The 24,106-nt window shown below is 37.8% G+C and overlaps 1 protein-coding gene across 3 annotated transcripts in view; it reads left to right on the forward strand.

Moving 5' to 3' along the window:
- Positions 1-24,106, forward strand: part of MTHFD1L (methylenetetrahydrofolate dehydrogenase (NADP+ dependent) 1 like) — a 229,645-nt gene that overhangs the window by 59,150 nt on the left and 146,389 nt on the right. For 2 of the 3 annotated variants that reach the window (XM_067542406.1, XM_067542408.1), the window contains 5 exons: positions 672-746; positions 4,553-4,655; positions 12,072-12,148; positions 18,362-18,502; positions 23,450-23,518. In XM_067542406.1, the coding sequence (XP_067398507.1) occupies positions 672-746; positions 4,553-4,655; positions 12,072-12,148; positions 18,362-18,502; positions 23,450-23,518 (465 nt within the window). Of the gene's footprint in view, positions 1-671; positions 747-4,552; positions 4,656-12,071; positions 12,149-17,138; positions 17,221-18,361; positions 18,503-23,449; positions 23,519-24,106 lie in introns of those variants that run through there. The other variant, XM_067542407.1, reaches the window with a different exon arrangement.

Raw genomic sequence — 24,106 nt, forward strand, 5'->3', positions numbered from 1 at the left:
ATAGATAAGTGACACCATTAGGTATTGATCCGAAGGTATGCACTGGAGGGATTTTACTGGGAAATAAGCTACCATATACTTGTTCTCAACCTCCCACTGAATTTATTGTGGATTTAACTTAATTGTTAACATAGGTTTTCAGAGAAATGGGGTAAGGGTAAGAGAACCTTCTTTGTATGTGGCTGTTCTGTTGTAACTGGGGAGCACTGCCATATCCCCTTAATTTGCTGATAGTTATTGCTTCATTGACATGGCATCTTTCTGAATCCAGAAAAGTGCACTTAAGTCTCTTTACAGACATTGATTACAAAATAGGTTATTTCAGACCTTGATTAAAATTTTCAAAAGCACCTAAATCCCATTTTCAAAAGTAATGCAGGCATTTAGGAACCCAAGTCTCATTGAAAGTCAGTGTGATTTGTATGTGGACGTGCCTAAATCACTTTTGAAAAATGTGACTCTAAGCACGTTAGTCATTTAAGTTCTTTTGAAAAATTGCTCTCTAGTCAGAATTTGTTTTTAATTGGTTAAATATAAGTATACACCAACAATTTACATTGGTCCAAAAATGTTAATGAGATTATAATTTAAATAATTTGAACGAAAATAAACTTTTATTGTATTTGTGTATTTTGATTGTAACATTTTCTCTTGTGTGGGTTTTTTTTTAGGCTTTGTATAATAGGCTGGTTCCAGTAGTTAATGGTGTGAGAGAATTTTCTTCTATTCAGCTTTCCCGCTTAAAAGTAAGTTGCTAATGTATTTTCCCTGTTGCCCATGCCCCCAACTATAATGTATCTTATAAAATATGCTATTTTAAATTATTTTCACAAGTTATAAGGAGATTTGTAGCTGAAAGTGCCTTAATGAGGTACAGTCTTTCCTTAAGGATTTAGGTTGGTCCAGGCTTTCTACAAGCTTCCTGTTTTGTAGTTTTATGGAATCAAGTTCCAATATATTTTTAATAAACTAGTATCTCTTTTTCCCCCAAAGTGAGACAATAATGTTTTATAAGCTGTCACTTTCCTGAATAAATGTCAAGATTAGTTTTTTTGATACTTTCCATTATGGCATAGTTACATGGGGAAGCTGAATTACTCTAGTATTTTTAAATTTGTATTTTATTTTCTAGAGTTTAAGATGGACTTACTGGAGATTTCTTGAGATCTACTGGCTGTCCTCACATTTCTCTGCCTAGAGTGATAAAAATGTATTTCTGCACATACTTTGTGTGCATATTAACTGTCATCCCAAATGTTACCTGAGCTTCCCAGACTATTATATATACAGTGTGAGGTGGGAATTGGCAGACAGATAAACAGCTGACCAATAGTATAATCTACCAATGTTAGAGGAGGGAACATTTTTGGCTACAAATACCCAGGATGTGCTATTTTGCTGTGTTCAGCTTTGGCACATGAAAGTTTCATATTACTATTCTAATCCTTTGAGGAAGCAATTCATAGTTCTCATTAGTGTATTTGACAGCCACTGGGTGGCAATGGATGTTTGCAAAGTGCTTATGGAACCATGTTACAAATTTTTTTTAGGTTGACTTTAAATTGTTTAAAAATAGTTATTTTTAATTATATAGTTTTCATTTTTGTGCTATTCAGTTGTCTTGTTGAAAGTAAAACAGGATATGCATGATGTCTGTTTACCGGTATTGCAAAGTGGCTCTCGCAGAAGTTTGCATGAGAGAATCTATTAGAGAGTATTCTCACTTTGTGTTTGTTTACATTAGGGTGCCTGGTGGAAAAAAGAGGTGCTGATACTGCAGTTATTTATAAAATATCAAATAGCTCTGCTGTGTGTGTGGGGGGGGGAGGTTCTCTGTGTTACTAGAGTTGCAAATAATTTCTGCTTATTAACTTTAAAGCTTCTGAGTAAGTGCTGCAGGATTTCTGTTTCAGCTCAATTATTTTGATGTTAATTATTTTTAAAGTTACAGAAAACTGTTAAAAGAATATTTTTAAGGCTGCGAAGTCAAACACTCACAAGTTAGGAAACGCCAAAAGTAAGGGTGCCTGTGCAACTATCATTAAGCCCTCTTATGCATATGCATTACGATACAGTCTTTAACTACATGATCACAAAGTATTTTTTCCAGTTGCCTCCCACCATCATGTTCCCCATCCCTCAGTGGTTCCCAGTCCCAGATGGTCTCCCCGGTCTCCTTGTCCATTCTGTGTCATCCTTCCCCTATCTCTCTTGGCTCCTTCTCCCACTCTGTTCTCTCCCTGCACTTTGGCTCCTCCTCAAATATGTCTTCCTTCCCCACCATTTCCTTCCTCCTACCCACTGGTACCCCATCCCAGTCTCCTTTCCCCAATTCCTAATCCCAGTTCCATCCTCCACTCTCCCAACACCCTCTGGTTCCTTGTTGTTGTATTCCCCTCCATCCCCCAATCACTGGGTCTGGCTCTTTGTCTCCTCGGCATTCAAGTCAGGCAGCTTAGTTCTCCAGGCTACCTCAGTCCAGCGGGGGGGAACAGTGAGCTCTCCGGAGAGACAGGCTCCCTGCTTTTCAATTCTGGTGCCTGGCCCCGACCAGGCATGCAGAAACCCAGAGCTGCAATTGCTGGGAAAATCCTCCTTAGCCCCTGGCTGGAGCATGCCCATTGGAAACCAAATCTTCTGGGAGCTTAGTGCTAAAATCAAAGAAGTCCCTTTTTCAGAGGTTTATAACTTGGCCAGATTTGGGCAGATTTTCGTGAGGACAGCAGAACGCTCGTCCCTGACCTAAAGGCCTTCTGCCAGATTTTAAGATCTTGCTCTGAAGCATGGATATGCTAGAGCCTCTCAAAAGAAAAGGTCACCAGATCATTTTAATATGGATGAAACAATATATTTTTCACTAGTCTCATTCTCAGAAACAGCTGAATAGTTTTAGCTGAAATCCCCCCCAAAAAATTTTCCAGGGCATCATTCCCTGAGGCAGACAACCAACATGGAAAATTTCATCCCAAACAGAGTTTGGCAAAGTTATAAGCAACTGAAAACAGGGTCTTATAATGAGAAGTGTTAGACAACCTTAATAATAGACGGAGCTACCAGCCTACCTATAATAAATACAGATTTTCAGAGTTGGAATGAGTTGTTTTTGGCATCTTTATCTGATAGCAAATCATCCAAGAAAAAAATTAGGTTTTTATGGATTTGATTTTATTTCAATGTCATTCACAAATTTTCTATGTGAACAAATTTCTGAGAGTATTGCCTGAATATTCAGTATTTGTGATTGGTCACCTAAGTAATATATAATACTGTTTCTCCTTCCTGATTCAATGAACAAAGCTTTTATAACAAGGAAGAGGGCTTGAATAAGTTACTTGTGGTGCAAAAACATCCATGTAAGTATTCATGACACTCTCTCTCTGCAAACATTATTGGGAAATGAATATACATTCAGTTTTATATAAATGTTTGCAGAAAGTGAATAAAGGGGTGGTGAATATTGTCAGAGCAAATTTGTGATTTTATTCAAATGAATGTATGTGGACTCTTTTCCACTGTAGTCCCCCAGCTCTACCCCTACTGTTTGGAAGAATACTACACAAATTCTGGGAGAGAGTGATATCTAAAAAGGAATACAGTGGGACTCTATTTTTAATGAAGGTCTCAAAGGGACACCCACAGCCTTTATGAAATAGGACTTGGTGAAACTGGAGATAGTGATATAACCAGCAAAGACCTATTTGTTCAGTACAGTATTGTATGTTAATTTTACATGTTTAGTGCAACTGACACCACATGTCCCACATCCAAATATTTGAGTATATTTGTGTGACTGAAACAAATATTACATCTAAAATTTATAAATGTTAACATTAAAAACTCAGTGTGCTTGGTAATTCACTGAAGAATGCTTTCTAGGGCCAGAGGGGGGATGGTTATTTTGGATAAAATCAGGATTCTATTATATAATTTTCTCTTGGTTCATCTCTGTGCAGATTCATTTTTAAGAATTTGTTTGGCATTGCTGAATTAGGAGTAAATGCGGTGGAACAGTAATAGTAAATTGTGCTGCGCTTTCTAAATGACAGGGTTTTTTAAATGTTATATAGGAGCTGTTGAAATAACACATCAATTAGGCAAACAGAAGTTATATCGCTGCACAGAATAGTCATGTAAAGCCACACATGAATATTTGCAGGGACGTGTCCACAGTCAAGACAAAGAGTTATCAGGCATAAATAATTTACTTATCTTTTTCATACTGTCTCCTATGTTGCCTCTTCTCTTTGGTTTATCTCAAAGGAGTGGTGTTGTGTTATAAAGAGACCTTTTGGATAACTGCTTTTTGAGTATTTCTCCTTTTTCCTCTCCAGATTTTTCTCTGTTGTTGATATAGGAGCTTTTCTGTGTAGTTTATCACTTGAACCTAAGCCTGCATGTTGTGATTTATTGAAGCGTTTCAGCCTGATGCTTTTAAAAAAAAATGTAAAAAGTTTGAAAATATAAGAGGAAAAAACCAGAGTGGGTCTATGCGTTTGTATAGCTTTCTAAGCAGGAAGTTTGCTTTATTGCTTTTCTTTTCATTTTTGTCTAGAGATTGGGGATAAACCAGACCAATCCTGGCACTTTAACAGCAGACGAGATTAGTAAATTTGTACGCCTTGATATTGACCCATCTACCATAACATGGCAAAGAGGTAAGTATTTAGTGGTCAATAAGGCCTTACTTCAACAAGGTACTTAATCACAAGCCTTCCTTTAAGCATAAGGTATTTAATGCTTATTTTGCGTCTGTATTCTCTGGAAAAAAGCTACTTGTGACCAGATGCTTAACATATTTAATAATAAAAACAAATATTCCTTCCCATAATTTTAAAATAGGGAACGATCAGGTTAAAGAATATTTAGATAGATGAATTCAAGTCAGCAAGGCCTGACAAAATTCACACAAGGGTACTTAAGGAACTAGCTGAAGCAATCTCAGAACCATTTGCAATTATATTTGAGCTGTCATGGAGAATGGGTGAGGTCCCAGAGGACTGGAGAAGGGCAAACATAGTGCCTATCTTTAAAAGAGGAGACAAAGAGGACCCAGGGAATTACAGGCCAGTCAGCCTCACTTTAATACCTGGAAAGATACTGAAATAAGTTATTAAACAAATTTGTAAGCACCTAAAGGATAATAGAGTGGTTGATAATAACCAGCATGGATTAGTCAAGAACAAATCATGCCAAGCCAACCTAATTTCATTCTTTGACAGGGTTGTAGCCTAGTGGATGGGGGGAAGAAGTAGACATGATGTATCTTGAGCTTAGTAGGGTTTTGGCATCAGATGACATTGTCATAAACAAACAAGGGAAATGTGATCTAGATGAAATTACTATAAAGTGGATGCACAACTAGTTGAAAGACTCAGAGTAGATATCAGTGGTTCACTGTGAATCTGGGAGGGTGGGTATCTAGTGGAGTCCTTCATGGGTCCTTTCTGGGTCCAGTGCTGTTCAGTATTTTTATTAATGATTTGGGTAATGGGGTGGAAAGTATGCTTATAAAATTTGAGGATGATACCAAGCTGGAAGGGGTTGCTAGCTCTGTTGGAGGACAGGATTGGAATTCAAAATTACCTTGATAAATTGGAGACAAGTATAATTAAAATTACAGAAAAATAAAATAAAGCAAAATAACTACAACAAAATGATCCCACTCTGCACTTTGTGCATACATTGTAAGAAAGATGTGGACACAGAGGAGAGTGATTAAAAAACCTATGAGAAAAGATTAAAAAAAAAAACTGTCTTAAAAAATGGAGACTAAGGGGAGACCTGAAAATGACATCATCAGCAAGGGAGATTTGGCTTACATATTAGGAAAAAGTTTCCAACTGTAAGGATAGTAAAGTCCTGGAATAGGTTACCAAGGGAGGTTTTGGAATCCCCATCATTGAAGGTTTTTAAGAAAAGGCTTGACAAACACCTGTAAACTTTTGATTAACTTGGAGTGCAAAATGCACTTGTCACTAGTATCCGGTTCTTTACTGAGGTGGCTACATGTGAGGTTGTGTTAAATTTAAAATTGGTGGGTGCACACAGACTTTTTGAGTTTTATTTAATATAGACAAGTATAATTAAAATTACAGAAAAATAAAATAAAGCAAAATAACTACAACAAAATGATCCCATACTTTGTGCATACTCACAACCTATGGAGACCATCAGAAGAGAAGAGGGAAGGAAAAGTAAGTGGAGACCACCATAAGAAGGCTTAATGGTACTAAGGTTTCTGCCATTCTTTCATCCCTAATGTCCCAACTAAGGATTGATCTGATCATCTCTTATGCTTTTTCTTCCTTACATCCCCCACACATCCAGGACCATTTTTGATTTAGGTCTCGCCCTTCTGCCCACGTTAGTCATTCCAGGGACCATAATTAGAATTTTGATAGTTTATTCAAGCTGTATATGTCAATGTACCTCCCACTGATTTCAATACATTTTGCACTTTCACTTCCTGGTTACATGTACCAAAAAGCCCCTAAAAATCTATTATTTTAAGCTCACTTCTGCTGTTTTGCGAATCTTATAACCATTTATAAACATTTATGCTAATTATTCAGGTCTATTAATCTGTAAACTTATTGCAAAGCCTATTTCAAATACCTTTTATATTTTGTTTTTTTCTACTTGTGTTTACAACATTATTTATTTATTAACACTTCCTTAAAAAGCTTAACTTATTCTAAAATATAGGTTACCGTTTATTGTCAGGTATGGACCTCCCAAGATCAGGTCAGGGGCCAAAGCTCAATACCCATCAAGGATGGTCTAGTTATACTTGGTCCTGCCTCTACATGGGGGGATGAACTAGATTACTTCTCAAGATCCTTCCCAACCTTACATTTCTATGATTCTATGAAAATTAAGATCTAAATTAACTAGACTAGAGTTGCCTACTGTGTGATCATAAGAATAATCCATTTGCAAACCACTAATATGAGTATGTAAGAGAAATTTTGAAGTAGCATGCTGAACGATTAACTAGATTTAAATTACTGACAAAATCACATTAATTGTTCTTTCCTTGCTTTAAAGCTATGGAAATATTCTCTTAGCATTCTCTATTTTTATTAAAAGCAAATGTGTATTTTTTAAGAACAGATTTTTCTGTGTAAGTTCCCAGACCATACCTTGTCACCCAGATGAAATGCCGCTTAGAAATTCATGTAAAACTGAGAGCCCTTCACATTTTTCTAAATTTTCCTCCTATACTTGTTCCTTCTTTTTCCTTACAGCAGTTTAGATTAGTTGTTACGCACTACTTCATGTTCCATGTGTCTGCCTTGGAAGTTTAGACTGTGAGCTATTCCACTGCTTTTGTCTGACTAAAGAAGCAATTAGAGATTGTGATCTTAAGAGAGTGTTTGAACCACTGTCTTTTGAGACATGTCTCTGGTAGTTTCCTTTGATCATAATAAAAGGGAATGGGAAAGATACAGTATAATTTAAGCCAAACAGGTTAACCAACAAACAGGTATATGTACTCACCCTGCTAGTTTGGCAGCTCTCTATGTTTAATCACAATGCTCTTTAGAGCTAGGATTCAGAAATACTGCAATGAGCTCAGTTCTGGATCTTGTCAGTTTAAGAAAAGGCTGTGTAAGGGTTTGTGCCAAATGCCAATCCTCACATTTAATTTCCTTCCTAAAAGGTAGGGTGGGTAGATGTTCCGTGTGGCCTTGCCATCAGTTGTAGAGGATACGACAGGTATGCATTCATTTTAAAGTTTTTCAAACAAATACTAGACTCACATTCCTTATTCAATGAAAAATGCCTATTAATGGAACATGTGGTTCCATGGAACTCCACCTATAAAAGACAGGAAATTGAGCAATCGAGTTTCCTTACCACCCTTTTACTCTGCCTCCTTCTGTGAATGCTTTATAAGATATAAGTTATTTCATTAATATAGTATTGGGCTATGCAACATGCTGTGCTTATTAGGCATGCGAGAGAGCGAGCGAGTGTGTGTGAGAGAGAGAGAGAGAGAATATGACACTGTGAGGTGGTATAACATTTTTATCAGCATGTGTTTTGGAGATGGTTGCATTACTCAAAAGTTGCTGATTTGCAAGTGAGTTACTCAGTTTGTCCCAAACAAATGCTAGTGAAGCCTTTACCACTCCAAGAATACATATGCCACAGCAAAACTATTTTGGCAATGTTTGAGACTTTTTTGAAATGTTTTATTGGGATTATTTCTGGAATCCCGCTGCCTGTAAAGCCAGGTATCTTGGTTACCAAAGATCCCCAACTGTATGGAGCTGAAGAGCGAGACAGACAGCTATCTAAAAATGACCTAAAAACTTTTATGTTTAAGTTTAAAGTCAATTATGTTGCTGTGCTAGACTAAGCAGGTGTTGCACATCATTGGAAAGTAGGAAATCTCTTTCCAATGGTACTGTGGTATAAAGTTCCCATTTCTACTTTTGGAGGATCAGGGGAGAGATTTTAAACCTGTCACTGACTCAGGATTGAACCTAGTCATCCTGGCCTGGAGGAGGTATAAATTTTGGGTGAGAAGGTAGAAACATTTGTTTGGCAGGTTGATTTTTTTAACAATGGCAACTGTTTGAAATTGCTCGTGGAATTGAAATAAATCCTGGATTGGTGGGCAGAGAGCAGATGAACTGGTCAAAGGCTCAAAAGAAATAAGTTTAGCATATGAAATGTAACTTATCACATGGTTGTACAATTTAGCACATCGATATTACCTCCATATGTTTGGTTTAGATTTTTATATCATGCCAGTCACCATGGCATCTAAATATCTATATTTTATGTTTTATATCAAATATAACTTATAAAACAAAGATGGGTTTGCTATGAAGAGAGAGATAACTTGTTCACTTATTGTAGTGAGCTATAAGGCTTTATAAATAAATTGATTGATTGTTTTTGTTGGGCTTAATGCTAAAAGATGATCAATGGGAATTGAAGGGTTCCTGACACCTTGCAGGATTGATCCCATAATAAATACGTGCAAGGAGCCAAGGCGATGAGAAAGAGTTGAGGTTGCCAAACCAAACTATCCCAATTCTTTTAGTCACAACAGGAGCTTTACTTTGTTTGTGTGCATCCAATTTGTCTTTTTTTTTTTTAAATCCAATTTGTCTTTTTAGAGGAAGTTCACACTGCCACCACCAAATCCCCATTCTCCTCCTCCTTGCTCTCTGGTTCTGTTAGTAATCATTCTGTTCTATACCCACTCCTCTCCTCATCCATTTTAAAAAATACTTAAAAACTGTTATTCACCCTGCAGTGAGATTCCCCTCACTGTCATTCTAAACCATGTTGGTAACCCTTGTGCTATTCAGTGGCTTCTGTCTCTTTAGAGTCACCAGTGAGCTGCTGGGTGCCCATTTGGGTTTTTACTTTTATAAGCACAAAACCAGCAGAATTAACCTTTTATACAGATTTGGTAAAGGATGGCCCTTCTTAGTTGAGACCAAATGTGCCATCATGCAGTGAGCTGTGAGTAGGTGGGCCCCATTCACCCATGCAGAGCTCACTGCAGAACTGGGTCTTAAATGACATGGATCTCCAGTAGAAATGCAGATGAACTTGTAAATGTCATGCTCCTATAATTAAACCAGAAACTTTGGTTTGCTTTAGGATTACTATTTTTTTCTAAAGAAAATGCTAGACTTTCCCTTTAACCAGTGTCCTTTAAAATGCAAGCTTTACTCACTAATGGCTTTAATTTCATTAGCATTGTCTTAATCTAGAACATAAGAACAGCCATACTGGGTCAGACCAATGGTCCATCCAGTCCAGTATCCTGTCTTCTGACATTGGCCAATGCCAGGTGTTTCAGAGGGAATGAACAACAGGTAATCATCAAGCGATCCATCCCCAAGAGGTCAGCTTACCTCCAATCAGTCCATTGTGTCAGCCTCCTTCACCCACTTGTTAAATTTTTAGTCAAGCACCTGTGTTCTCCTACGTTGCCCTTCATGCTCGGGAGAAGCTTCCCATAAACATCTGTAAAACTCTCCTTAAAACTTTTTTGCCATGAGATCTATGAAAAATATTACAATGGTTAGGCTGTTGGTGAGCTGAGACCGCTACCTGTCTTGCTGACCAGTATTTGTCTCATTGTTTCCTTGTGCTCCCCTTCTGTCTGTCTCTGTTGTCTCTTTGTCTTTAAGTTACTATGTAATCTCTTTGGGGCAAGCTCTGTCTTTTTGTTCTATTTGTATAGCATTTAGCACAGTGAGGTGCTGGTCCAGGACCAGGGCTCCTAACCAGTATTTGAATACAAATAACAAGTAATACACTAAGAATATTTTCCGCAACAAATCTTTGTTGAAAAGCTACTGATGGACTTCTGGGAATTTCTAACAAAGGCTAAACATAAAACTTAGATTTTTAGTGATATTAAATTTTGTATCAAAGTTCTTGTGACTATTCAGTCCATGAGAGCTGATGTGATGGATATGGTAATTAGCCATCACAATACGAGTGTGGTTTGTTACAAAATAGGTAACTAATGTGGAGTCTGAATCTTGAACAGATAAAAGGGATGATGGAAGGTTCATACAGTTGTAATACTGTTTTGTGCAGAGGTGGCTTTTTATTGGGTAAGGAATTAGAAATATAAATGGTGGTTCTTCATTTTGACTTTAAATCAGAAACAAGAAAAATTAATTTTATGTCTATTTCTTGTTAAGGAGACAGCCAGGATGGATAGTATAAATATAATGACATACTCAAGAGCCTACCACCATATCTTACACCATTTGCCAGTTCAGATACTGCTGCCTCAGTTGTATGTAATCTAACTATTTTATCTTCAGAATGTAAAGATTCTCCTAGGCAGAAACCAAACTGAATACAAATTAACCCTGCCTGTTGTATTCCTTGTGCTTAAAAGGAACAGCTAAGTAGGAATCAATGTAGACTAGCATAGAGGTTATTATACATTTAAAATAAAAGTGTTGTGCCATTAAAAAGGGGATGCTGAGCGGAGGTCCCAGTTTAATTCCCAGGGGTATACAAGTGGTAACAGTGAATTCAAAGGCACCTTTAGTGGCCCCATGCCAGGCTAAATACCAAAGGCATTACTTCACCACTGAGATCTACCTCCACACTAACTTGTTGGTCTCTTTACAACAGTTAGCAGCAGCAGTTCTTTCAAATTAGTAGGCCCTTCCTTTTGATGGTTAAAAATGCATGCTCAAAGTTAAGTGCCACCAAAAATGCACAGGGACCCTTTTCTGGAGTTGGAAGAACTAAGTTTGCTTCAACATAAATTTAAATAAAGATGGAGGGAGGGGATCCATCAAATGGTTTTGGCTGCACTTTGGGTATTGAGAAGACATTTCCCAGTTACGAACTCAGTGGGTATTTAAATAAGGGTTAAGTATGTTAGATAAGAGTTGATTGGGCTTGGCAATTGGAAAAGACTTCTTGCCAAATGGTATCCAGTTAGATATGGAAATAAAATTGTAGATCGTAACTGCATATTGTGGTGCAGAAAAGTGACATGGGATGGAATTTCTTGGGGCATAATCTGCTAATGTAATGATGTTGTTGAAGGGGAAGGGCTCAAGCTAAAGGTACATTTACAGCATGGGAATACTTATGAGTGGCCATCTTGTGGTCTAAATATCTATTCTCAACACCCTATCACGAAGAGGTGTGCAGTGGGTGGATCTGAAATGGTGCTGATCCACTACAAAACAAGCTTTTTGTTATACCTGTGGATGGAGATTAAGATTTTGCCATAGTAGCTAAACAGAGGGATTCCAGTAAAATCTTATTAATTCTTGACAGAAGATTACCCTATCAAAGAAGTCACAATTGAGACATTTCAGATTGGACATTTAAGAGCGTAAAAGCTAGGAAAGAGGAGTCAATGTGCACTGCTGCAAAGTGAATCTAGATGTAGAAGTATGTTCAGCTGGGTACAAAGGCATATACCGCACAAATAATTTATTCTTTTATCAGGCATATAGGGACAGTAACTGGGTGGCTGATTCTCTGTTAATGTAAACTTGTTTCATTTTTCTTTCCTCTCTTCTTCCCCTCCCCCTCCCCCACTTCCCCATTTCCAGTATTGGATACAAATGACCGATTCTTACGAAAAATAACAATTGGGCAGGCAAATACAGAGAAGGGATTTTTCCGACAGGTATGTACTATTATATACTAGATATTGTTTTTCTGGGCAGAATTTGTTTTCAGGCCTGAAAAATATTTGCTCTTCTACAATCCTTTCAATAACTTGTTTAGGGTTTGGTTGCCAAAGTCTAATTGTTTTATGTCTCTGGTTCCCAACCCGGAGGCCAAAAGTGACCCGCGGGGTCTCTCAGAGTGGCCCACCACTCCCCTCCCGTTGGCTGCAGAAGGGGAGCCACTGCTAAGGACCCAGACGGAGTGCGTTGCCACGGGGCTACAAGATGGGTGCAGGCTCCTTGCTGTACCCAAGGGGACGGGAGATAAGTGCTCCCCTTCCCATGGCTGTAGCAGGGAGCACAATAAGACACTCCTCCTGATTCGATAGGCACTGGGATCCCTGCTGGAGCCAGATGGAGAGGAGCACTGATCTCCTGTCCCCCTGGCTACAGAAGAGAACTACTGCTTAGGGACCCAGGTGGAGCGCACAGGGCTACAGGACGCATGCGGTTTCCCTGCTGCAGCCAGGGGATGGGAGATCAGCAAGGAGACAGCCTCCTCGCTGAACTCCTTCCATCTGGTTGCAGCGGAGCAGCCAGGACCCACCATGCTTGAGGAGGGTCAGGACTCTCAAAATCAGTGCCTTCCGTTTGGCCTGCACTTAGCAAGTCACCCACCGTGATTTAGCTGCCAGGCCATGTGCTTCAGTGAGTAGTGACAGTCATTCATCTACACTAGTGCTTTGTCTGTGAGTGTGTGAGTAATTTGTAGGTGTAAAACAGTGAAGGTAAAAATGTGCATAGTAGTATCAAAATGTTTACTTTAAATATGTACTGATTTGTAGTCCTTAATGGTGTATACATCCATACGTTTTTTATGAGTTGATAGACTGGTGGCCCTTCAGAGTTGTAAAAATTATATTTGTGGCCCTTGAGCCAAAAAGGTTGGAAACCACTGATTTATGTATTTGTAGTATCCTTGCAATGAAACTGCATGCACTAATGAGTAATGGAGTGTCATGTTCTAGAAACTGAAACTAATGTACACTGCATGGTGTCTCAAAAGTAGTTTAAAAAAATCTGTAAAACTCTGTAAATCCTAGAGCCTCAGCCTTATTGCCAATATATATTTAAGTGAGCCTTGCAATGAACTAATTTATGTAATTTTTGTATTTTGTAAATTTATAAAATTTTCTGCCCTATTTACATTTTATTGTCTTTTTGCTTGGGCCTTCAGTTGAGTTTTGTTTAATGAATATTTATTTATCTATTTATTTGATTTAATTTAAATATGAAAAAGGGGGTTTCTTCATGTGCTTTAGATGCACTTGGTATACCTTATAGTGCATCATAACTTCCTTAACTTTCTAATACATTATAGGCTTGGGCCCCGAAACTCTAAAGACTTAAGCATGATCTTAATTTTAATTAAAGTCAATGGAACTGCTCAGTGTGTAAAATTTAAGCACATGTGAGTCTTTGAAGTTTCAGCACCTTGCAGTGATTACTTATACCATTTTATGAAAGCCAGCTGGAAACAGGTAACACACAACTTTCTGCTAAACTTAAAACTAACATCCATTGACTTTAAATGCACCAGTTTTCTGAGCCCAGGTTTATACAAGTGTTTTTTTGTTGATTCAGTGCCCCAAAATATCAGTAAGTCACTAAACGTTTCTGTCACTAAACATTTTTTCTCCTCCTCCATGTAGGAAATTAATGACTTAAAAATTAGTTTCATTTGGCAGTACTAAGAATTATACACATTAATGAATCAAATTAGAAATTAGTGAAAATGTTCCTTGCTAATTTACCATAGGCAGTAGTTAGTTGTTTCTTTAATTTCAAATATCCTTCACGTGTAGGGCTTGTAATCTGGTATTACTACAAGAAAGTTAGTGTTAAGTATTTTTTTCAACAAGATCCCAACAATTTATTAAAAGCATGACAATATGAACATTAGCGAAGCAAGTCAGACATGATATACTGTGCTTAGTGCTGATTAATGCACGTCATGGTTGAACAGAGTGGCATGAGGACTGGAACAAGGAAGTGAATAAATGGGCAAATAGTGGGAGGAAAACTCAGGATCAAATTGACAGAGGATTATAATAATTTTAAAATTTACACACCTCAGTGCAAGGTTTTTGGGGGCCAGCAAGTCTATATGAGGTGGGTAGGACTCATATTGGGGGCCAGCAAGTATATATGAGGCTAGATCCCTCAGATTATATTTGACGTTTATAGGTTAGGGCACCAGCACAAATAAACACGGGAGGAAGGGGAAGTAGTAGTAATCAAATGAATACCTACAGATTGACTGGACCGTAACATCATTTTAATTACTTTCAGCACATTTGCATCCCTTCCCCAGCCCTCATTTGTTTTGTCTGTTAGTATTGTAAACCATTCAGGACTGTGAACCTGGCTAACCTTCTGTTCTGTGAAATGCTTAGCACACTTTGTGGCAAAGAGTCGTACCTTCACTGCATCTGAGGTATCCATTAATCAGCGTGGTGTGAAATAAATGCCCATGTCATGATGATTTATGTTAAGGTCTCAGCTGGAATCAGGGCCCAGTTGTGTCAGGTTCTGTACAAACATAGAACTTGTAAAATTTAAAAGTGTGTGTGCGTGCATGCACATGTGTGCAAGGCTTCAGTAGGAACTGAGTTTGGCCGACACTTAGTGCTTTTGAAAATCCCATCCTTAAATTTCTCTCCCCTCCAGAGTTGTTCTGGGTTATGAGACAGGAGGATGCAAAAGGTGCAGTACCTTAAAGAAGGCTTTAATGTCCTTATTCAGACTGATTTTTTTTCACCTATTGAATTATTAAAATGTGTTAGGGTTACAGGTAAATGTTCATTTTGGATTAATACCCATGTGGAAGAGACTTCCCTTTCAACGCCTTCTTTTTATGGCATAAATAGAAAATTCAAAATTAATTGATATTCTTCTCTGATGATTGGCTCTTGCTGAAAGAATTTTACTTGGAACAGATCCTTTCAGCTCTTGGAAGGGAACGTTTTTCTGCACTTAGATTTGGTTCAGTCATTCATTGTAATTATTAGCTCAGAGCCAGATTCTGACACCCTTGGGGGTATGTCCACACTGGGGGAGAGGAGGAAGTATGTTTAAGTTGGGTTAGTTAACCCTTGTTAGCTAACTCAGGTTAAAATAGCAGTGAAGACTTGGCAACTCAGCTTTTAACTTTAGCAGCTCAAATTCAAGTCTGAGACAATCAGAGACAAGTATTAACAGCTTGATAGGAAATGAAACATGATAGGTAGAGTGGAGACTGACTGTAAAGGTCTTTGAAAGTGCATACAAACAGTTTGTCTGATATGATAGAGAAGGGGGAGCCAGTGGAGGGATTAAAAGAGAGGCGGTGACCTGGTCAAAGCAACAGGTTAGGAAAATGATCGTTGCAACAGCATTCTAGATTGAGATGAGCCAGGCAAGACTGAGCTTCCTGTGAGGTAAGGGACTACTCAGCATCAGGGTGTCAAACTCCGGCTCTTAATTTTGGGGAACATAACACTTCAGTTGTCATTTTAGAATTTACATGAATCTCTCTGCACTGTATTTAACGTTGATGTGTTGGACTGATGCATGTCCTATTGTATTCTAACCTGCTTCAGGTGAATATAGAAAGAGTATAGGTGTTGAAACTTGTTTTCACAGTGTAGCCAGAGATCCAGCTAAAACAGCACTCTGTATTTTATAAATATTTGGAGTGTTCTTCTATCACTTTGAAAATCAACCATGCCTGTGTAGAAAGAGAGAAGACAGCAGGGAGGGTTTGCATTTTAATGAACAGAGATACTGTAATTTCCAAAGAGTGTTTTGTGAATTTGGCATTGATTCAGCAATTGGATCCGTGTGGGGGAAGATCCTTACATTGGTACAGATTTGGCTGTAAGACTGATGCTTCTGTCAGTGCTTTATAGGTATATAAAGATGTGATTCTTTGGGGTTCAACACATACCAGTAAGAGGTTGTATCACCACATGCCCTGATGCCTTGGATGCTTCTGTGCTGTGCAGCTTTGGCTCAGAGCCCTGACACCAAGAGTCTGCTCACAGCATGATAGCCTCATCCTGGCATTCATCAGCCTGGTTACTCCTTGCAGGTTGGCACCAATACCTTCTCAGTCCCAAGATTTCCCAAAAATGCCTGTCCTGTCATCCAGTCCTTCTGATGCAGTACTCAGGGTATGTCTACACTGACAGTGGCAAAGTTGCCACTGTCAGATTGACTTATCTGGGTTGACTGAGCAGTCAGTGTAGACCCGCTCAATTGATCAGGAAGTCGATGTACTAAAACCACCTCCTCAAGTGGCATAGCGCTGCATTGACAGGAACGCAGTTCCCGTCGGCACAGTGCAGTGAAGACACCGCATAGAACAGAAGTACAGCAGTCCACGGGAGTTATGCAAGCTGCTCTGCCGTAACTCCTGTCGGCTGCCGCCGAATCGCCGGGTAAGTGTAGACCAAGCCTCAGAGAACCTTATTAAGTTCACTGCTTCTTTAAAGAGACAGTACACAGTGCCTACCTGTTAATTTAGCTCATTAGTATATAGCACTGAGGTGGTTTCTAGTCAAAATAAGTTTAACAACAAAGAGCATAGGGTGAAGTAATTTCTAGTAAGAGTGAAGGGTTGCAAACAAAACACACTTTCTAGTGACTAAATTTAACTTCAGCAAGTCATGTTCATGGTTTCTCACCTATATTCATTCTCTATAGACTTCAACCTCCTTGGTTGAATGACCCATTGTTCTGTGATTTCAATAGCTCTGGCCTCTTCAGTCCCTCCAGTGATGAATACCTCAAATATCTTTTTGCCCCCCTGAAAGCACCGCCCCAAAGTCCATTGTGTCTATTCCAAGAGCTAGGAAGGCTTCCTGCTGTTCTCTTCCTGTGGACTTCTCATCCTTCTGCTGATTTGTATGTAAATGGAGCTTTCATTGTTTTTGGTCTCACCTTACTTAATTTACATTGGAGACAGGTAGATGGCTGCCTTCTTTCCAGTCGGGGACAAAACCAGTTTCTCCCTTTGTTTGATCACAGGATTTAAAGCATAATATCAGTAAGGATCCATAATTCCTTATATAGTGTTAAAGCATACATTTCACAATGATATTAATCACCAGTGTTGTCACTGGTTTTCATAAAAGACCTTACTTGATGCACTTTTATAGCACAAAAATATTGTATACAATCAGTTGATTCAATTGCTTATTCTTTGGATTTAGAATTTCAGGGGTGTCTGGACCCTGACTGTCACAGAAAGTAACATATTGACTGATAGTATAAAATAGTATGTATTATTGTCATAGTTAGGGTTGTGGCTGTTTTATATATAAAATGTTATATCATTCCTCAGACATTTCCCGGAGGTGAGGTTTTTATCTTTTGTTTTTAATTTATATAAAAAAGCAAAAACCCTAATATAAAAAAGGAAAATAGGCATTTTATTTTAATGATGATCATAGAAACTCTGGAATTTAGAATAAAAGCTTAAACTCTGTTCTTAAAACAATCCTGATAAACTTAGCTGATGTTGCCGTTTATGTGGTGTTTGTGAAATCTCTCCTTGATCTCAGATTCATTCACCGTTTCTCAGTTCTGTAAGGATAAGTTAGAGAAGGCGTATCATCCTTAACCCTTGATTTTCTTATTTTAATTAATTCAAAGAAGGCTTGGCCATAACAGTGTTTTGACATAGCTGGGGAGATCTAATTACTCCTAACTCTTTTGTTGGATGCACAGCTTTTTTCTCAATTAATAGAGCTAGCCCAAATTACAGTTTGAAAATATCTGTTTTGTAACTTTAGTGTTTTCATTTTGGATGCCAATTCTGTAAATTTTTATTCACATGCAAGTTGTCTTTATTTACTTGTGTAAGTATGTATACCTCTTTATATCTCTGATCCCCTGATTCAGAAAAGAATTCAAGCATGTGTTTAACTTTGAGCGAACAATTAGTCCCCAAATGAGTGAAATACCAAAACCCAAAAAAAAAAATCTTGTAATTTTAAAAATGTGATTTGCATTTCACTGTTAGTTATTTCAGTTTGAATAATCTCAGATGTTGTTAGTAACAGTTAAGAACTTTTTTAATTACACTGCCAAAATAATAATCATATGGTGTTTCTTTTAATTTTTCTCTGAAGTATCCTCTTGCCTGCTTCTGGTGGAGTTTACTCCTCTTGCTTTTATCTTTGTAGGCTCAGTTTGACATTGCTGTTGCAAGCGAAATCATGGCAATCTTAGCATTGACCACCAGCCTGGCAGATATGAAAGAAAGACTGGGGAAAATGGTGGTGGCTAATGACAAGAATGGACAGCCAGTGACAGCAGAGGATTTGGTATGTACAGTGTAATAGCTCCTGACTAATTTGCTTTACCTGCTGAATCAGTAAAATGGTAGATGTACACTATATCTTTTAGTTTTGTTTTTAAAGAAGCATGTGGGATATGTCCATTTGATCCCAAATCTGGCCACAGTTGGAACACAAAGTAAAACTTACCTTTATCCAAGCCTTCTGGTAACCACTTGTCACATAAGCTACGTGGTAGCTAGGTTTCCACATCTCTAAGGCAAGCTCATTAGGTGCTACAGAGAGTCAAGGAGCTCCTTTTCATGTGGTAATGTTTCCTTTTGTACTTATAAAGTATTCTCAGATATTACAGTGGTGGCTTCCTCGTGAATGCTTGCAGCCATAATCATTAAAAAAAAGATGTTCTTAATTTAGGTTACTGATAATGCTTGTGAAGGATTATCTTTACACATCTGTAAGATCTATTTTTTTAAGGACACACGTTGGTTATTCATATTCAAGTGTCCATCCAGCAGTCCAGGTTGTCTGCTAAATTACCCCTTCCCACTTTCAGCAGTGAAAGAAGCATATACACATTTTTCTTGGCACCAAATCCTAACCCCATAAATAGCCGGAATGTTGTCGTCAGCAGCCAGCGTTCTGCAGCTTACGTGCATTTATGTTGTCTGTCTAATATCCCTTTATCTATACAAATCCTCCCTCTTTTCTCTTCTAAAGAGTGTGGTATCCTGAGTGGATAGTAGTAGTCAGCGGGTTTTCATTAGCAGACATTGCATCCTGGCCTAATTCACTCTCTGTCGACTCTTCTGTCTAAGGCTCATTGTGAATTGTACCACTTTCAAACACCATGTGATTTTCATGCTAGGCGTATTCATTAAACCAAGACTACTGCAGACATTGCAGTACACCATGAATTCAGAAAGTTCTAATCCAGGAACCTTCACCTTCCTATGAGCTGTTGTCAAAGAGGTTAGTTTTCAGAGTACATTTTAAAATTCGAGTGTGTGCGCGACAACAAAACTCGTCTAGTAGAGGGTGAAGGGAAAGTGGAGGTATTCTACTCCAGCTTTTCCTGCACTTCCAAAGGAGCCTGATGTTTCTGTTAAAATGACCATCAGCAAAACATTTAACAATTTTGACATTTATGTTGTTAGGCTTCAGAAAAAAAGTTCATTGAGATGAATGAGGAGTGCCACTTTTAGAATCAAATGTAAACTGACCCCACATAAAACCCAAGTAAACAAACATTATAGAGAGCATGCGGAGGATTGGGAGGAAAAGGATTCTTTCCCCCTCCTCCAAGTCACTTAAGTACTTGGCACATATGGGCACCAGTACCTCGGTGCAGAGTGCGCCAGCCTCTATTAGAGAGTCCACAGCACCAAAGAAGGACTTGGCACTGAAAGAATCCCAGCATCGGCATTCCCCAGCACCGAAGACACTGTTCCCACATATTTATGGTAATACAATAAAATATATATATGTATATGGTAATACAATTAAAATATATATTAGCAGATGCAGAGAGGGTTGGGAAGCAGGAGTAGAGAGAAATTGAATATTTCATGAATTGAGAAGAGAGCTCCAAAAGTGTAATGAATTAAATATCTAACATCTGTAATGGAACATAAAGAATTATTTGCCAAAATGTGAGGTTCATTGTACAATATTCAGAAGGCTGAATTACTTTTTGGCTGCTATAGTATAGTAGAAGTTTGATGGACAGGTGCCATATCTCCATGTCAAATTAAATTGATACGCCCTATATTAGTATTTCAGCAGCCATGAAAAATATTGAGTAAATATGTAGCTATTAGTAAAAGAAGCTTCTCGGGTTATTATTAAAGGTTTTTTAAAAAACTATTACTAATCTATTAGATTTTACGGTATCATTTTTGTTTTATGAGTACTTCATAGCCGAAATATTTTCTGCAGATTTAGGCCCCAGTCCCTCAAACATGTATGTGCTTAACTTCAAGCACAAACAGATCTTGTTGAAGTCAATGGGACCAGTCAGATGCAACTTTTCACAGTCGTCTTTTTTGTATTTAATAAACAGCTTACTGTACTAAAACTTCAGAAAAATATATCCCACAGTTGGTTTTGTTATGACTGGAACAAAGAAAAGTCACAGTTACCCAGCCTTCCTCATTGGAACCCTCTGTGGTTCTCCTCTGCCATATTGTCAGTGTTCTTATAATGTCTTTAAAATCTGTAAATCAGCTTTCTTGTTTCCTAGTGGACTTCATGGAATCTAACCTCCTCTGGAAGTGGTTCTAAAGCCAGATCTTCTCAACTGAGGATGCTTTATCCAAAGCTCTCATGCACTTTATTTTAGGCATTGGTTCAGAGGAGCAAAACTGCAGAATTTTCAAAAGCACCTAATTCCTATTTTCAAAAGAGACTTAGGCACTTGAAAATCAGGGGGACTTAAGTTCGTAGTGTCTATATCATTTTTGAAAATGGGACTTACGTTTCTAAGTCACTTATATACTTTTGTAAAATTTTTGCCCTGCCCTCTAATGTAGCTGGAACCTGATCCATTAATGGTTTTGAAGATTAGGCCCAAAACTTTGAAACTGGACTCTGCGGGGGTGAAGAGACAACTGCTCACATCTGATGTACTCATAATGGTCTATACAGAAGGCAGGCAGCCACATTATGTACCAGCTAGAGGCTTGTTTATATTATCCTCACATTCAGTTTCAGATACAGAAATCGAGTTCAGAGTTGACAAATGCATGGATTACTGTGGCCAAGTCCTTGTCTGGGAGGAAGAGGTGAAATTTCCTAACTAATTGGGATGTGTAAAATGTTGGGGGTTTTTTGTTTTGTTTTTTTTTTTTTTTAATTCAGTAGCACTGTTAAGTCATCTAAACTCAGTTAAGAGTCAAACAGAAATGTTAAGCTTTGAACTACCTTGAAAAATGGTGGTTGTCAGTGAGAAGGGAAGAGAGCTGTTTCTTGGTTAGTTCTCCAAAGCATGTCAATATGAATATTTTGCCATTCATTCTCTGAAAATTTCAGTGTCTTTTTCTTTCTTTTGGGGTTGGGTAATGATTGATGGTAAATAAATGTGATTCCGTTATCTAAAGTAGTATGAAAGTGGCAAACAGTGCGTGATGGCACAAAGAATTGCAGCATAGGAACAAAATTTTACCTTTGTGTAAATTAAAGTCCTTACCTTCATTTATTGACAGTGTTTTACTATTGGAATGTACTGCCTAGCATGTATGTATTGCACTGCTTTTCACTAGGTGGAATCTGAAATGCTTAGCTGTGTGTCATAGTCCCTATGCTGCTTATCTGTTAGTTCAAGTGATAGGAGACTGTGCTTTTGGAATGGGAGGATCAGAGTTCTACCCCTGCCTGCCACTATAGTGTTCTGAGTGACCAGAGTGTGCAGCATAGGGAAAACAGGCTTTTATGTTCATTACCTTAAAATTAAAACCCTATTTTAAAGTCATTACTTTAAAAGGTATGCCTGTTTAACGAGGAAGAACAATGTTTGACATGTTCTGTATTTGATTTCTAATTGCATTAATTCAGTAAATCTGAGATTTAATGGAGAAATTCCTAAAAATGAGAATTGTGTATTTTAAGTTGTTGGGCATTGAGGTGGGGAATTCAGTGCTTCAGGTTTTATTTGGTAATGCTTCAGGTTTTGGAAATGAGTCAGATAGTTTCCTTATACAGCAAGTAAAGTCATATTGAACAGATTAAAAATTTAATATCCTTAACAAAAAATCTACACTTTACAAAGATTTTTTTTTTAAATTACCAGGATATAGGAAATCAAAAGCAACAGCATCATCAGTCATTTTCACTGAGTAGTTTGGTGGTAATAAAGAGGGGGGGAAATCATATAAATAAAGTATAGAAGTTAAAATTAAAGTTTATAAACTTTTAGAATACAGCACAGGGACACTAGTTGATTGAACACTTGATGCTGATTTTTTGATGGCATTTCATCTCTTTTTTTCCACTTTGTCTACAATAAATTGTTAATGTTCTTAGCTACAATGTGTTATTTTGATGGTCTTGGAGCTGTAGGGAAAGGACCAGCGAGACATGGTGTCAACCTGATTTTTTCTTTCTTCTTAATATGGCTATTCTATTTCATATGTCACTGTTTCCTTAATTCATAATTACTAAAGGCTAAGTATCATACATTGCTCCTTTATGTTACGGAGACCTGGGTTCAAATTGATGTGTTTGCATGTGAAAAATTAATTTTATGCAAAGTATTGTAATAATAATTATTATTGCAAAATTGTCACAATATATTATTTTCAGCACTGCTGGGCTTGTTGGTTCAAATTTAGGTTCATTGGCAGAGCTGTTTTAAGAATTCTGTACAATTAGGGATTAAAAATGAGAGGCAGTCTCATGGTATCTGTTTACATCTTTTTCTCAGCCATATGATTACATAGGTCTTGCAGAGACTTCCAATTCATTTCTGCACCTTTGTCCCTAGAAACCTATGCTATTGATGTCCATTCTGTCATGAGTGAAATACATCTTTCATTTCTTTGTATGGTATTGTCAGGCTTGTTGCCCCTTTGCTTTCTCAGCATTCTTGATGGCCTACACTTTGGTTCTCTTTCCTCTCCATTTTTTCTCCTCTTTCTCTCATGTGAGTAACCTTGGGCTAATCGCTGTTTCTTTGCATCTCTCAGTTCTCTCTCTGTGAAATGGGAAAAATATTTATCATATCTCTCACGGGTGTTGTGAGGGTAAATCTATTAATGTTTGTGAGGTGTTCTGAGACTATGGTAATAAAGGCCATAAAGTAACTAAATCTAAATAGATTTATCTTATAATGGTGATGGCATAGTATTACAATGTGTAATTTTATTTGAAAACAAATTTTCTCTTCATAACTAAAGTTTCATATTTCAAACTCATTAAACTAAAACTATTTGAATGGCCATACAATAGGTATTCTTATTATGTGCATTCTTGTTTTTTTAGGGAGTAACAGGTGCTTTGTCAGTTTTGATGAAGGATGCAATTAAGCCAACACTAATGCAGACATTAGAGGTGAGTTCAACATATGAACCTTTTTAAATGTCTCTCTTTAGTCCTTATTTTAAGATTCCATATTACACCTGCCATTCTTTCTGCACTTAACTTATTTAGGGGTCAAAGCAAATTTGTATGCTTTAACTAATTAACTTTAGCTGTGTTAATTACCCTCTTGTGTTTGTTTTCCATGAAACTTTTGGGCACACTCATGGCTTTGACATGAGTTCCAAGCAAGGAGCGGTGAATTGTTGCACTGCTCCTGGAGTGTACCTGAAGGCAGATTGTGACTGAGTCTCTCTCTACCTGATGCTCACATCAGTGTAGTTATGCTGCTAGCTCCTTGAATGGGTGAAACCCAGACTCTTGCTGCATTCTTCCTTCTTGGGTGGATAATATAGAGAGGAAGTAACATCCTAACAGAGGCTGTTCTCTCCCCTGCACTGCTGTCTATGATTCTGGTGTTTGGAATATGGGTGCCTTACACCCACTTACTGCCTTGCGTGACCAGGCTTTCACCTGCAGTCTGATCCTTTATTGGAACAATGCTTGTAGAAAGGAAATTGAGCTTTGTTGCTTTGTGAAAGAAAATTTACTTTGGGTGAG

The sequence above is a fragment of the Emydura macquarii genome, unplaced genomic scaffold (assembly GCF_026122565.2).
Source record: "Emydura macquarii macquarii isolate MOO-44397 ecotype Brisbane River unplaced genomic scaffold, CSIRO-AGI_Emac_v2 contig_705, whole genome shotgun sequence".
In the NCBI taxonomy this organism is placed as follows: domain Eukaryota; kingdom Metazoa; phylum Chordata; order Testudines; family Chelidae; genus Emydura; species Emydura macquarii.